Raw genomic sequence first — 14066 nt, forward strand, 5'->3', positions numbered from 1 at the left:
AATGAAAAGCCAGCTGTTTTTCTAAAAATCTCTATGATTTAACCTATAGCCAGAACAACCCCATTTTACTGATTCAGGGTGGCTCACCTGGAAATGTCCAGATCCTTGAACAGAAAATACCAAGTAAACCATGCTGCTTTCCCAAAAGGCTCGATTTAGCTTCCGCTCATTACTAGGAGTTGTAGACCAGATACCCTTCTGTTGAGAAATTTCAAGGTTTCTCAAATTGCTACTCTTCATTATGAAGTATCGAACAGGCATGTTTGGTCTTGGCGAAGGAGATTTTGATCCCTATAAAAGAATACATAAGTTCTTGAAAGGTAATCTGACCTTTCAAAACCAATAGGCTCCATTAAATAACATCTTCATAAACATATTTTACCATATATTCAACAAATGTAAATAGCTCTATCATGTCTGAAACCTATACAAGACTCAACCAAAATAAAGTTAGCTAAAAACAAGTACTCATTTTCAGAGCATTCAAAATCCCTTATAAACAAACGATCCTGGAGTACCAACTTTGGTTTATACCTCAAATATACTTTCAGAAAATGTTTTAATACACTTTCAAAATCAGAAAACAAAACAAGTATTTCTCCAGCTTGCTGCCTGGAGGCAGTTTTCAGAGGACAAAGAAAAACAGTCCAGTGGTCTCATTAAGTTGTGCAGAAAGAAACGAGTTCAGAGACCGAAGTGGCTACTGTACATGGCAATGTACTATGTTAGATAGAAAGGAGCTGCACATCAAGAGAGCTCCAAAGAAAACACAGAGGGGTTCCCACAAGTTTTTGGCTAAGTGCTGACCTGAACATGAGTGAGAAAAAAGATAAATAACCCAAGGCTAGGGAAAGATCCAAAGGAAAACAAGTAGACCAAACAATTCCTAGAGCTCACACATGGCTGGGAATATTTCATGTTATCTCCAGCCAGAACAGATAGAACCTGTAATACATATGGTACTATGTAATACATATGGTACATATGGTACTGGCCCACAGAAGGGCCATACCCTAGTATTGGAACTAAATTAATAACAGAATAAAGACTGCTCTGGCCCAACCCTAACACTGCTTAAAAGCAAACTTCAAAAGGATTCAACTGATTGCAACTAAACTGTGAATCAGAACAAAGTCTAACCCAATGAGCAATCAGACACATTTACAAGTAGATTTTTAATAGCTCTTTACAAATCTGAACCCATTTCCCATGTGCATATGGAATATAAAATTTGTACTCTTACATTTTCTCCACAAAGTACTGGATAACAAGAAGACAAAACAGAAACAAAAGTGAAAGAAAAAAAATGCCAAAAGTAATAAACAGAAACAGTCTCAGAGATGACTGAGTTCATGTAGTTAGGAGACAAGAATGTTAAAGCATCTGTTATAAAAACATTTATTATGTTCAAAAAAGTAGAGGAAAACTTGAACATAATGAGAGGAGAAATGGAAGATATTATTTACTTAATTTTTTTTAGGGAGAAAGAGTCTCACTCTGTCATCCAGGCTGGAATGGCACAATCATAGCTCACTATAACTTCATATTCCTGGGTTCACGTGATCCTCCTGCCTCTGCGTCCCCAGAAGCTAGCAATACAGGTGGCCCATCACCATGCCCAACTAGTTTTTTTATTCTTTTGTAGAGATGATGGGGTCTTCCTACGTTGCCCAGGTTGTTCTCAAACTCCTGGCTTCAAGCTATCATCCCAACCTGGCCTCCCAAACCATTGGGATTACAGACATAAAATAAACCAAGCCCGGCCAGAAGATATATATATATGTGTGTGTGTGTGTGTGTGCGTGTGTGTGTGTGTATATATATTTTGAAAATTTTTAAAAGACCCGAAAGGAACTTCTAGAGATGAAAATACAGCATTTGAAAACACACGAGAAGGAAAGAACACCAGATTAGACACCAAAAATGACTGAAAAAAATGAAGAGAACATCAGTGACCTGTGGAACCATATGAAATGGTTTTGTATCTGTGTATCCAGAGTCCCAGAAAGGAGGTTCTTCAGGCAGAAGTAAATAATACAAAGTGCACATTCGTATTAACACAAAAGAATAATGAGCACAAGATTAGTAAATAATAAATATAAAAATATATTTTTCTGGCTTTGAAATCTTCATAAAAGATAATTGACTATGTAAAGTAAAAATGATACATTATAGCATTTATATAAAAACAAAATGTATGAAAACAGTAACACAAAGGAGTAAAGTGTAAAATAAAAGAACACTGTTGGCCAGGCGCGGTGGCTCACGCTTGCAATCCCAGCACTTTGGGAGGCTGAGGTGGGCGGATCACTTGAGATCAAGAGTTCGAGACCAGCCTGACCAACATGGTGAAACCCTGTCTCTACTAAAAAATACAAAAAATTAGCCAAGCGTGGTGGCACATGCCTGTAATCCCAGTTACTCAGGAGGCTGAGGCAGGAGAATGGCGTGAACCCAGGAGGTGGAGCTTGCAGTGAGCTGAGATCGCGCCACTGCACTCCAGCCTGGGTGACAGAGTGAGACTGTCTCAAAAAATAAAAAATAAAAAATAAAAATAAATAAATAAATGGCTTCATTAGTGAATTCTATCAAATATTCAAGGAAGAAATAATACCAATTCTACACATCTCTTCTAAAATACTGAAGTGGGACAAACACTTCCCAACTAATCTTATGAGGCCAGCATTACTCTGACATCAAAACCATACAAAGATACGTAACGAAAAAGAACTATAGCATAATACCCCTCATGAACAAAGATCCCTCATTTAACAAAATCAAATCCAGCAATATATAAAAATAACACCATGACCAAGTGAGGTATAAACATAAGAAAATCAAGCAAGGAATTCACCATACTAATGGACAAAAAATGCTTTCCTCCTAAGATCAAGGCAAAGATATGTGGCTCTCAACACTGAACAACATTTTACTGGAGACTCTGGCCAGAGAGATAAGGTAAAAAAGAAATAAACAGCAATCAGATTGAAAAGGAAAACTATCTTTATTATCAGATGGCATAAAAAGCTAATGGAATTAATAAATGAAGTAAGGTCATAAGATTCAGGGCAAATACAAATATCAAATGTATTTGTACATACTAGCAATGAACACCTGCAATTAAAATTCTAAAAAACAGTATCAAAAACATTAAATACTTAGGGACAAATTTAACAAAAAATGTGTAACACTTGTACTCTCAAATTTATAAAACACTGTTGAGGGAAATTAAAGACTATCCAAATAATGAACAGATATACTATGCTTATGGATTAGAAGACTAAAAAGTGTTAATTGTTGATTTTTTTCAAATTGATCTATAGATTCAATGCAATTCCACTCAAAATACCAAAAAATTTTTCTGTAGAAACTGATGAACTGACTTTAAAGTTTATACGAAAGTACAAAGGACCTGGAACAGCCAAAACAATATTGAAGAAGATAAACAAAGTTGAAGGACAATTGATTGAAGGTGAAGGATTAACTGATTTCAAGACTTAACTATAAAGCTACTAAAATAATATGAGTGTACCACCGGCAAATATATATATGAAATACCATATATAAATATATAAATATACTATATATTTTATAGTATTATATACAATATATTAATAATATACAAATACATAGTACATAAATATATTAATATATATCATATATTGAGGGGGGGGAGAAAGAGAGAGAGAGACAGATTAATGAAACTAATGAGTCCAATAAGTAGACCACATATTTACGGCCAGTTGATTTTTGACAAAGGTGTCAAAGTAACTCAATGGAAAAAAAAAATGGTTTTTAACAATGGTACTGGAACAATTGTATAAGCAAAAGATTGCCAACTATAAAACTTCTAAAAGAGGGGGGCGGAGCAAGATGGCTGAATAGGAACAGCTCCAGTCTCCATCTCCCAGCGCGAGCGACACAGAAGACCGGTGATTTCTGCATTTTCAACTGAGGTACTGGGGTCATCTCACTCGGGAGTGCCGGACAATCGGTGCTGGTCAGCTGCTGCAGCCTGACCAGCGAGAGCTGAAGCAGGGCGAGGCATCGCCTCACCTGGGAAGCGCCAGGGGGAAGGGAGTCCCTTTTCCTAGCCAGGGGAACTGAGACACACAACACCTGGAAAATCGGGTAACTCCCACCCCAATACTGCGCTGTAACACCGGCACACCGGAGATTGTATCCCACACCTGGCCGGGAGGGTCCCACGCCCACGGAGCCTCTCTCCTTGCTAACACAGCAGTCTGCCGCAATCTAACCGCAAGACAGCAGCGAGGCTGGGGGAGGGGCGCCCGCCATCCCTGAGGCTTAAGTAGGTAAATAAAGCCGCTGGGAAGCTCGAACTGGGTGGAGCTCACAGCAGCTCAAGGAAACCTGCCTGTCTCTGTAGACTGCGCCTCTGGGGACAGGGCTCAGCTAAAGGAGCAGAAGCCTGTGCAAATGCAAACGACTCTGTCTGACAGCTTTGAAGAGAGCAGTGGATCTCCCAACAGGGAGGTTGAGATCTGAGAAGAGGCAGTCTGCCTGCTCAAGTGGGTCCCTGACCCCTGAGTAGCCTAACTGGGAGACATCCCCCACTAGGGGCAGTCTGACACCCCACACCTCACAGGGTGGAGTACACCCCTGAGAGGAAGCTTCCAAAGCAAGAATCAGGTGCACTCGCTGTTCAGCAATATTCTGTCCTCTGCAACCTCTGCTGCTGATACCCAGGCAAACAGGGTCTGGAGTGGACCTCAAGCAATCTCCAACAGACCTATAGCTGAGGGTCCTGACTGTCAGAAGGAAAACTATCAAACAGGAAGGTCACCTATACCAAAACCCCATCAGTACGTCACCATCATCAAAGACCAGAGACAGATAAAACCACAAAGATGGGGAAGAAGCAGGGCAGAAAAGCTGGAAATTCAAAAAATAAGAGCGCATCTCCTCCTGCAAAGGAGTACAGCCCATCGCCAGCAACGGATCAAAGCTGGTCAGAGAATGATTTTGATGAGGTGAGAGAAGAAGGCTTCAGTCCATCAAACCTCTCAGAGCTAAAGGAGGAATTACGTACCCAGCGCAAAGTAACTAAAAATCTTGAAAAAAGAGTGGAAGAATTGACAGCTAGACTAATTAATGCAGAGAAGGTCATAAACGAAATGACAGAGATGAAAACCATGACACGAGAAATACGTGACAAATGCACAAGCTTCAGTAACCGACTCGATCAACTGGAAGAAAGAGTATCAGCGATGGAGGATCAAATGAATGAAATGAAGCGAGAAGAGAAACCAAAAGAAAAAAGAAAAAGAAATGAACAAAGCCTGCAAGAAGTATGGGATTATGTAAAAAGACCAAATCTACGTCTGATTGGGGTGCCTGAAAGTGAGGGGGAAAATGGAACCAAATTGGAAAACACTCTACAGGATATCATCCAGGAGAACTTCCCCAACCTAGCAGGCCAGGCCAACATTCAAATTCAGGAAATACAGAGAACGCCACAAAGATACTCCTCCAGAAGAGCAACTCCAAGACACATAATTGCCAGATTCACCAAAGTTGAAATGAAGGAAAAAATCTTAAGGGCAGCCAGAGAGAAAGGTCGGGTTACCCACAAAGGGAAGCCCATCAGACTAACAGCAGATCTCTTTGCAGAAACTCTACAAGCCAGAAGAGAGTGGGGGCCAATATTCAACGTTCTTAAAGAACAGAATTTTAAACCCAGAATTTCATATCCAGCCAAACTAAGCTTCATAAGTGAAGGAGAAATAAAATTCTTTACAGATAAGCAAATGCTTAGAGATTTTGTCACCACCAGGCCTGCCTTACAAGAGACCCTGAAAGAAGCCCTAAACATGGAAAGGAACAACAGGTACCAGCCATTGCAAAAACATGCCAAAATGTAAAGACCATCGAGGCTAGGAAGAAACTGCATCAACTAATGAGCAAAATAACCAATTAATATCATAATGGCAGGATCAAGTTCACACATAACAATATTAACCTTAAATGTAAATGGACTAAATGCTCCAATTAAAAGACACAGACTGGCAAACTGGATAAAGAGTCAAGACCCATCAGTCTGCTGTATTCAGGAGACCCATCTCACATGCAGAGACATACATAGGCTCAAAATAAAGGGATGGAGGAAGATCTACCAAGCAAATGGAGAACAAAAAAAAGCAGGAGTTGCAATCCTAGTCTCTGATAAAACAGACGTTAAACCATCAAAGATCAAAAGAGACAAAGAAGGCCATTACATAATGGTAAAGGGACCAATTCAACAGGAAGAGCTAACTATCCTAAATATATATGCACCCAATACAGGAGCACCCACATTCATAAAGCAAGTCCTTAGAGACTTACAAAGAGACTTAGACTCCCATACAATAATAATGGGAGACTTCAACACTCCACTGTCAACATTAGACAGATCAACGAGACAGAAAGTTAACAAGGATATCCAGGAATTGAACTCATCTCTGCACCAAGCGGACCTAATAGACATCTATAGAACTCTCCACCCCAAGTCAACAGAATATACATTCTTCTCAGCACCACATCGCACTTATTCGAAAATTGACCACATAATTGGAAGTAAAGCACTCCTCAGCAAATGTAAAGGAACAGAAATTATAACAAACTTTCTCTCTGACCACAGGGCAATCAAACTAGAACTCAGGACTAAGAAACTCAATCAAAACCGCTCAACTACATGGAAACTGAACAACCTGCTCCTGAATGACTACTGGGTACATAACCAAATGAAAGCAGAAATAAAGATGTTCTTTGAAACCAATGAGAACAAAGATACAACATACCAGAATCTCCGGGACACATTTAAAGCAGTGTGTAGAGGGAAATTTATAGCACTAAGTGCCCACAAGAGAAAGCAGGAAAGATCTAAAATTGACACTCTAACATCACAATTAAATGAACTAGAGAGGCAAGAGCAAACACATTCAAAAGCTAGCAGAAGGCAAGAAATAACTAAGATCAGAGCAGAACTGAAGGAGATAGAGACACAAAAAACCCTCCAAAAAATCAATGAATCCAGGAGTTGGTTTTTTGAAAAGATCAACAAAATTGACAGACCACTAGCAAGGCTAATAAAGAAGAAAAGAGAGAGGAATCAAATAGATGCAATAAAAAATGATAAAGGGGATATCACCACCGACCCCACAGAAATACAAACTACCATCAGAGAATACTATAAACACCTCTACGCAAATCAACTAGAAAATCTAGAAGAAATGGATAATTTCCTGGACACTTACACTCTTCCAAGACTAAACCAGGAAGAAGTTGAATCCCTGAATAGACCAATAGCAGGCTCCGAAATTGAGGCAACAATTAATAGCCTACCCACCAAAAAAAGCCCAGGACCAGATGGATTCACAGCTGAATTCTACCAGAGGTACAAGGAGGAGCTGGTACCATTCCTTCTGAAACTATTCCAATCAATAGAAAAAGAGGGAATCCTCCCTAACTCATTTTATGAGGCCAACATCATCCTGATACCAAAGCCTGGCAGAGACACAACAAAAAAAGAGAATTTTAGACCAATCTCCCTGATGAACATCGATGCAAAAATCCTCAATAAAATACTGGCAAACCGGATTCAGCAGCAGATCAAAAAGCTTATCCACCATGATCAAGTGGGCTTCATCCCTGGGATGCAAGGCTGGTTCAACATTCGCAAATCAATCAACGTAATCCAGCATATAAACAGAACCAAAGACAAGAACCACATGATTATCTCAATAGATGCAGAAAAGGCTTTTGACAAAATTCAACAGCCCTTCATGCTAAAAACGCTCAACAAATTCGGTATTGATGGAACGTACCTCAAAATAATAAGAGCTATTTATGACAAACCCACAGCTAATATCATACTGAATGGGCAAAAACTGGAAAAATTCCCTTTGCAAACTGGCACAAGACGGGGATGCCCTCTCTCACCACTCCTATTCAACATAGTGTTGGAAGTTCTGGCTAGGGCAATCAGGCAAGAGAAATAAATCAAGGGTATTCAGTTAGGAAAAGAAGAAGTCAAATTGTTCCTGTTTGCAGATGACATGATTGTGTATTTAGAAAACCCCATCGTCTCAGCCCAAAATCTTCTTAAGCTGATAAGCAACTTCAGCAAAGTCTCAGGATACAAAATTAATGTGCAAAAATCACAAGCATTCTTATACACCAGTAACAGACAAGCAGAGAGCCAAATCAGGAATGAACTTCCATTCACAATTGCTTCAAAGAGAATAAAATACCTAGGAATCCAACTTACAAGGGATGTAAAGGACCTCTTCAAGGAGAACTACAAACCACTGCTCAGTGAAATCAAAGAGGACACAAACAAATGGAAGAACATACCATGCTCATGGATAGGAAGAATCAATATCGTGAAAATGGCCATACTGCCCAAGGTTATTTATAGATTCAATGCCATCCCCATCAAGCTACCAATGAGTTTCTTCACAGAATTGGAAAAAACTGCTTTAAAGTTCATATGGAACCAAAAAAGAGCCCGCATTGCCAAGACAATCCTAAGTCAAAAGGACAAAGCCGGAGGCGTCACGCTCTCTGACTTCAAACTATACTACAAGGCTACAGTAACCAAAACAGCATGGTACTGGTACCAAAACAGAGATATAGACCAATGGAACAGAACAGAGTCCTCAGAAATAATGCCACACACCTACAACCATCTGATCTTTGACAAACCTGACAAAAACAAGAAATGGGGAGAGGATTCCCTATTTAATAAATGGTGCTGGGAAAATTGGCTAGCCATAAGTAGAAAGCTGAAACTGGATCGTTTCCTTACTCCTTATACGAAGATTAATTCAAGATGGATTAGAGACTTAAATGTTAGACCTAATACCATAAAAACCCTAGAAGAAAATCTAGGGAGTACCATTCAGGACACAGGCATGGGCAAGGACTTCATGTCTAAAACACCAAAAGCAACGGCAGCAAAAGCCAAAATTGACAAATGGGATCTAATTAAACTAAAGAGCTTCTGCACAGCAAAAGAAACTACCATCAGAGTGAACAGGCAACCTACAGAATGGGAGAAAATTTTTGCAATCTACTCATCTGACAAAGGGCTAAATTCCAGAATCTACAAAGAACTCAAACAAATATACAAGAAAAAAACAAACAACCCCATCAAAAAGTGGGGAAAGGATATGAACAGACATTTCTCAAAAGAAGACATTCATACAGCCAACAGACACATGAAAAAATGCTCATCATCACTCGCCATCAGAGAAATGCAAATCAAAACCACAATGAGATACCATCTCACACCAGTTAGAATGGCCATCATTAAAAAATCAGGAAACAACAGGTGTTGGAGAGGATGTGGAGAAATAGGAACACTTTTACACTGTTGGTGGGATTGTAAACTAGTTCAACCATTATGGAAAACAGTATGGCAATTCCTCAAAGATCTAGAACTAGATGTACCATATGACCCAGCCATCCCACTACTGGGTATATACCCAAAGGATTATAAATTATGCTACTACAAAGACACATGCACACGTATGTTTATTGCGGCACTATTCACAATAGCAAAGACTTGGAATCAACCCAAATGTCCATCAGTGACAGACTGCATTAAGAAAATGTGGCACATATACACCATGGAATACTATGCAGCCATAAAAAACGATGAGTTTGCGTCCTTTGTAGGGACATGGATGCAGCTGGAAACCATCATTCTTAGCAAACTATCACAAGAAGAGAAAACCAAACACCGCATGTTCTCACTCATAGGTGGGAACTGAACAATGAGCTCACTTGGACTCGGGAAGGGGAACATCACACACTGGGGCCTATCATGGGGAGGGGGGAGGGGGGAGGGATTGCATTGGGGAGTTATACCTGATATAAATGATGAATTGATGGGTGCTGACGAGTTGATGGGTGCAGCACACCAACATGGCACATATATATATATGTAACAAACCTGCACGTTATGCACATGTACCCTAGAACTTAAAGTATAATAAAAAATAATAATAATAAAAAAATAAAATAAAATAAATAAATAAATAAATAAATAAAATAAAAGAAAAGAAAACTTCTAAAAGAAAACACAGGAGAAAATTATGATCTTGGGTTTGGTACACAAAATTTCTTAGTACAGAAAAAATACGAATCATAATAGAAAAAGTTGATGAAATGGACTCCATCAAAATGAAAAACATTTGCTCTTCAAAAGATACTGTTAAGGAAATGGAAAAACAACATATCTAACACATATTGTTTTATTATATTAAACATTATATATTAATGTTTAATATATTAAATTATATATTATATTATATTATTTAATTATATAATTAATAATATATTAAAAATATATTAAATAAGCATATATTATTATATGCAAAACATATAATAATTAAGCCTTGTACCCAGAATATACAGAAAACTCTTACAACTCAGTGAAAGATGACAAATCACCAAAAACTAACAACAAAAAGTGAACTAAAATTTGAACATTTCAAAAAGATGATACACAATGGCTAATAAGCACATGAAAAGATGCTCAACATCATTAGTAACTGGGAAAATACAAATTAAAACTATAATGGCCTATTACTACATACCCAACTGGAATGGCTAAAATTACAAAGGCTAATAATGCCAAATACTGTCAAGAATATGGAACAAGTGGAACTCTTAAAGATTGTTAAAGGAAATGCAACATAGTACTGTCATTTTGGAAAATAGTTGGACAGTTTCTTGTAAAGCTAAATATACATTTATCAAACAACTCAAACGATACTAATCCTAGGGATTTGCCAAAGAATAGAAGACATATTTAGACACAAAGATTTAACTTGAATGTTAGTACCAGTTAGTACAATGTTAGCAACTTTATTCATAACAGCCAAAAAGTGCAAACAACCCAAATGTCCATCAACTGATGAATGGAAAAACAAACCAGTCTATCTAGAAATGGAATACTGCTCAGCAATAAGATAAACTAATAATATACTCAACAATATGGATAGATTGTTGATACATTCAATCTTATGTATGTAGCATTTTGTGTCTGGCTTATTTCACTTAATATAATTTCAAAAGGATTCTATTAAGTGAAATAAGCCAGACACAAAACGTTACATATATATGATTCCATTTACAGGAAATTCCAGAAAAGGCAAAATTCAAGGGACAAAGAGCAGAACAGTGGGTTACCAGGGAGTAGGGGTGATGGAAATATGTAGATGATTGTGGTATAGTTACATGATTGTTTACATTTGTCAAAATTCATTAAATTATACAGTTTAAACTGGTGAACTTTATTGTAAATTACACCTGAATAAAGGTGTATAAATAAACCAAAAAACTTCAAAACCTAAGAATGCAAATCTACAAAAACATTTATTTTCCTCTTATTTAACAAAGAGTATTTCAATAGACACATTCACCAAAATACAATATGCAGCTAAATAACCTCTAATCAAATACCTACTCAGCTACTAAAACAGGAAAGTAAAAGTAATCACATCATGAACATTTGAAATTATTCTTATTACAAGTTTTTTTAAAGGTACAGTTTTCAATTCCATATCAACATTTCCTACCTTCCTAACCCTATCCCATCTTGTTTTTTGAATATAACCACTGTAGAAATCAATTAACAACAGACAGAAACCACTGTTTTCAATTCTGAAATTATAAACCAAAGTTAAATTAATCTTTTTGTTATTTATTTTAGCAAAAAAGTTTCTAAAGGGCTGGGCATGATGGCTCACACCTGTAATGCCTGCCACTCAGAGGCTGAGATGGGAGGATCACTTGAGCCCAGGAGTTTGAGGCCAACCTAGGCAACAAAGGGAGATCCGCATCTACAAAAAAAGAATTTTTCTTTAATCAGCTGGGCATGGTGGCATACACCTGTGGTCCCAGTTACTCAAAAGCTGAGGTGTCAAGATCACTTGAGCCCAGGAGTTCAAGGCTGCAGCAGATATGATTGTACCACAACACTCCAGCCTGGGTAAAAGAGTGAAACCCCATCTCAAAAAAAAAGGTTCGAAACAAATAGGAAACAAATAATAAACAGCCTAACTACGTGCCAGTAGTGAATGATCTATAGTTTTAAAACATTCTAAAATACCCCAAGATGGTAATAACTAGAAGTATTTGGCACACAGGAAAAATTTTACATTTACTCAAAGTGTATCAAGTTTGCTAGCTTCAACTTACATCTAGAAAAGAGGCCACAATTAGAAAAGTACTCTAATTGTTTTACAATTTTATTTACCTAGCATTACATGTGCTACAAATCTGTTCCTTACTACATTTTCTTTCAGATACTCTACCTTTCCTGAGGATGGAGGAGAAGGACTAGCACAAGGACTTGGGTAACTACTGCTGTCTGTAGATTTCACAGAAGACTGATCTGATCGGTCCTCGGTGCCTCGTTTAGGATGTAAAATTCCTCTATCTTTGTACTTCTGAGGTGGGTGTAATGCTGGAGATGGAGATTTCATCAGTATTCTTGAGCAAGAAGGAGGAAGCAAAGATCAGTTATACATAAGTTCGTAATACAAAGATCAGTTATGTATAAGTTTATAATACAAAGCAGATGCCATTTTAATCCAAAGTCCCAATGATCTTATGATTTATGGAATATTATTTAAAAATACTAAGGTCAGGAAATATAGATGTCTATGACAGTTCTAAATTTACACCTAACTAGGTATGAGATCCTGGGCAAGCCTCTTAACTTATTGGAGCTTTAATTTCCTTATCTGTTAAATAAAAGGATTATATCTAAACTCCAAGATTTTTCTATTCTAAAATTCTATGAATAAATGCCACAAACATGGCAGTTCAGGAATTTCATAATTTTTCTTAAAGTACGGGTCTTTCTGGGACAATCAGACATTAAGTGCTTCCTGATGTATTGCAATATAAAGTTCACAACACCACCTATAAAATATTATTGTTAAAACATTGGATCCAATCAAGCCCTGAGAGCTAACCACCAGCTTACATAAGATACATAGGGTATGGAGTCTGGGCACAGTGGCTCACGCCTGTAATCCCAGCACTTTAGGAGGCTGAGGTGGGCAGATCACGAGGTCAGGAGTTCGAGACCAGTCTGACTAACATGGTGAAACCCCACCTCTACTAAAAATACAAAAATTAGCCGGGCGTGGTGGCGTGCACCTGCAAGTCCAGCTACTCAGAAGACTGAGGCAGAATTGCTTGAACCCAGGAGGCGAAGGTTACAGTGAGCTGAGATCGCGCCACTGCACTCCAGCCTGGGCGACAAAGCAAGACTGTCTCAAAAAATAAAACATAAAAATAAATAAAAAATAAAAGATACATAGGGTATAGAAATAAATAGTGCCAGGAAAAAGCAGAGACAAATCCAGAACGTAGGACATCTCACAGTACCACTGACCTAGTTTCTTGAACATTTCACCGACTTGATTTATCTAACATTATTTTGTTTTTTCTTGCTTGCTTCTTTTCTGTTTTGGCTTACATATTTAAAAGTAAATCCCACACATCATGTAATTTTATCCTTCCATATTTAAATATGCATCTGTTAAAATGGGTGCATTGTGCCTACATAACCAAAGTGGTTACCAATCCCAATAAAATTATAATTTCCTCAATTGTCTCACATTATTGATTCATTTGCATCAGCATACAAGGAACACTCATGCATTATATATTAGTATGTCATGTTTCTTGAATCTAACAGAATTTTTCATAGGCTGGTTTAGGAATAACTCTGCTACAGAATAATTCCTACGGAAATATATTTCCACATTCTAAATAACTAATGCTCAAGAAAATTCTAGAACAATATTTTCAAAAAGTGGGGCGTATCTAAGTAAAAAATATACTTTTTAGTCTCCCTTTTTCTCAGCAGGGTCTAGACCAGAAAGAAAGGTTCAGGCACGCATTTTACAAGCTTTCCTTGGGAACTGGTTAAATTACTACTAAAATGTAGTATCTGAAGAACATGGAAACCAATGTTTTATTCCTCTTTAATTAAAGTCTTAAATGATATTAAGCCTTTATATTTCATTCAAATATGCAAA

General features: G+C 37.7%; 1 protein-coding gene across 6 annotated transcripts in view; it reads right to left on the reverse strand.

The window, feature by feature from the left end:
- Nucleotides 1-14066, reverse strand: part of YTHDC2 (YTH domain containing 2) — an 83191-nt gene that overhangs the window by 3916 nt on the left and 65209 nt on the right. For all 6 annotated transcript variants that reach the window (XM_023197651.2, XM_023197661.1, XM_023197674.1 and 3 more), the window contains 2 exons: nucleotides 12327-12504; nucleotides 88-291 (listed from right to left, as the gene is read on the reverse strand). In XM_023197651.2, coding sequence (XP_023053419.1) covers nucleotides 88-291; nucleotides 12327-12504 — 382 coding nt within the window. The remainder of the gene's footprint in view (nucleotides 1-87; nucleotides 292-12326; nucleotides 12505-14066) is intronic.

Source organism: Piliocolobus tephrosceles, chromosome 4 (genome assembly GCF_002776525.5).
Source record: "Piliocolobus tephrosceles isolate RC106 chromosome 4, ASM277652v3, whole genome shotgun sequence".
In the NCBI taxonomy this organism is placed as follows: domain Eukaryota; kingdom Metazoa; phylum Chordata; class Mammalia; order Primates; family Cercopithecidae; genus Piliocolobus; species Piliocolobus tephrosceles.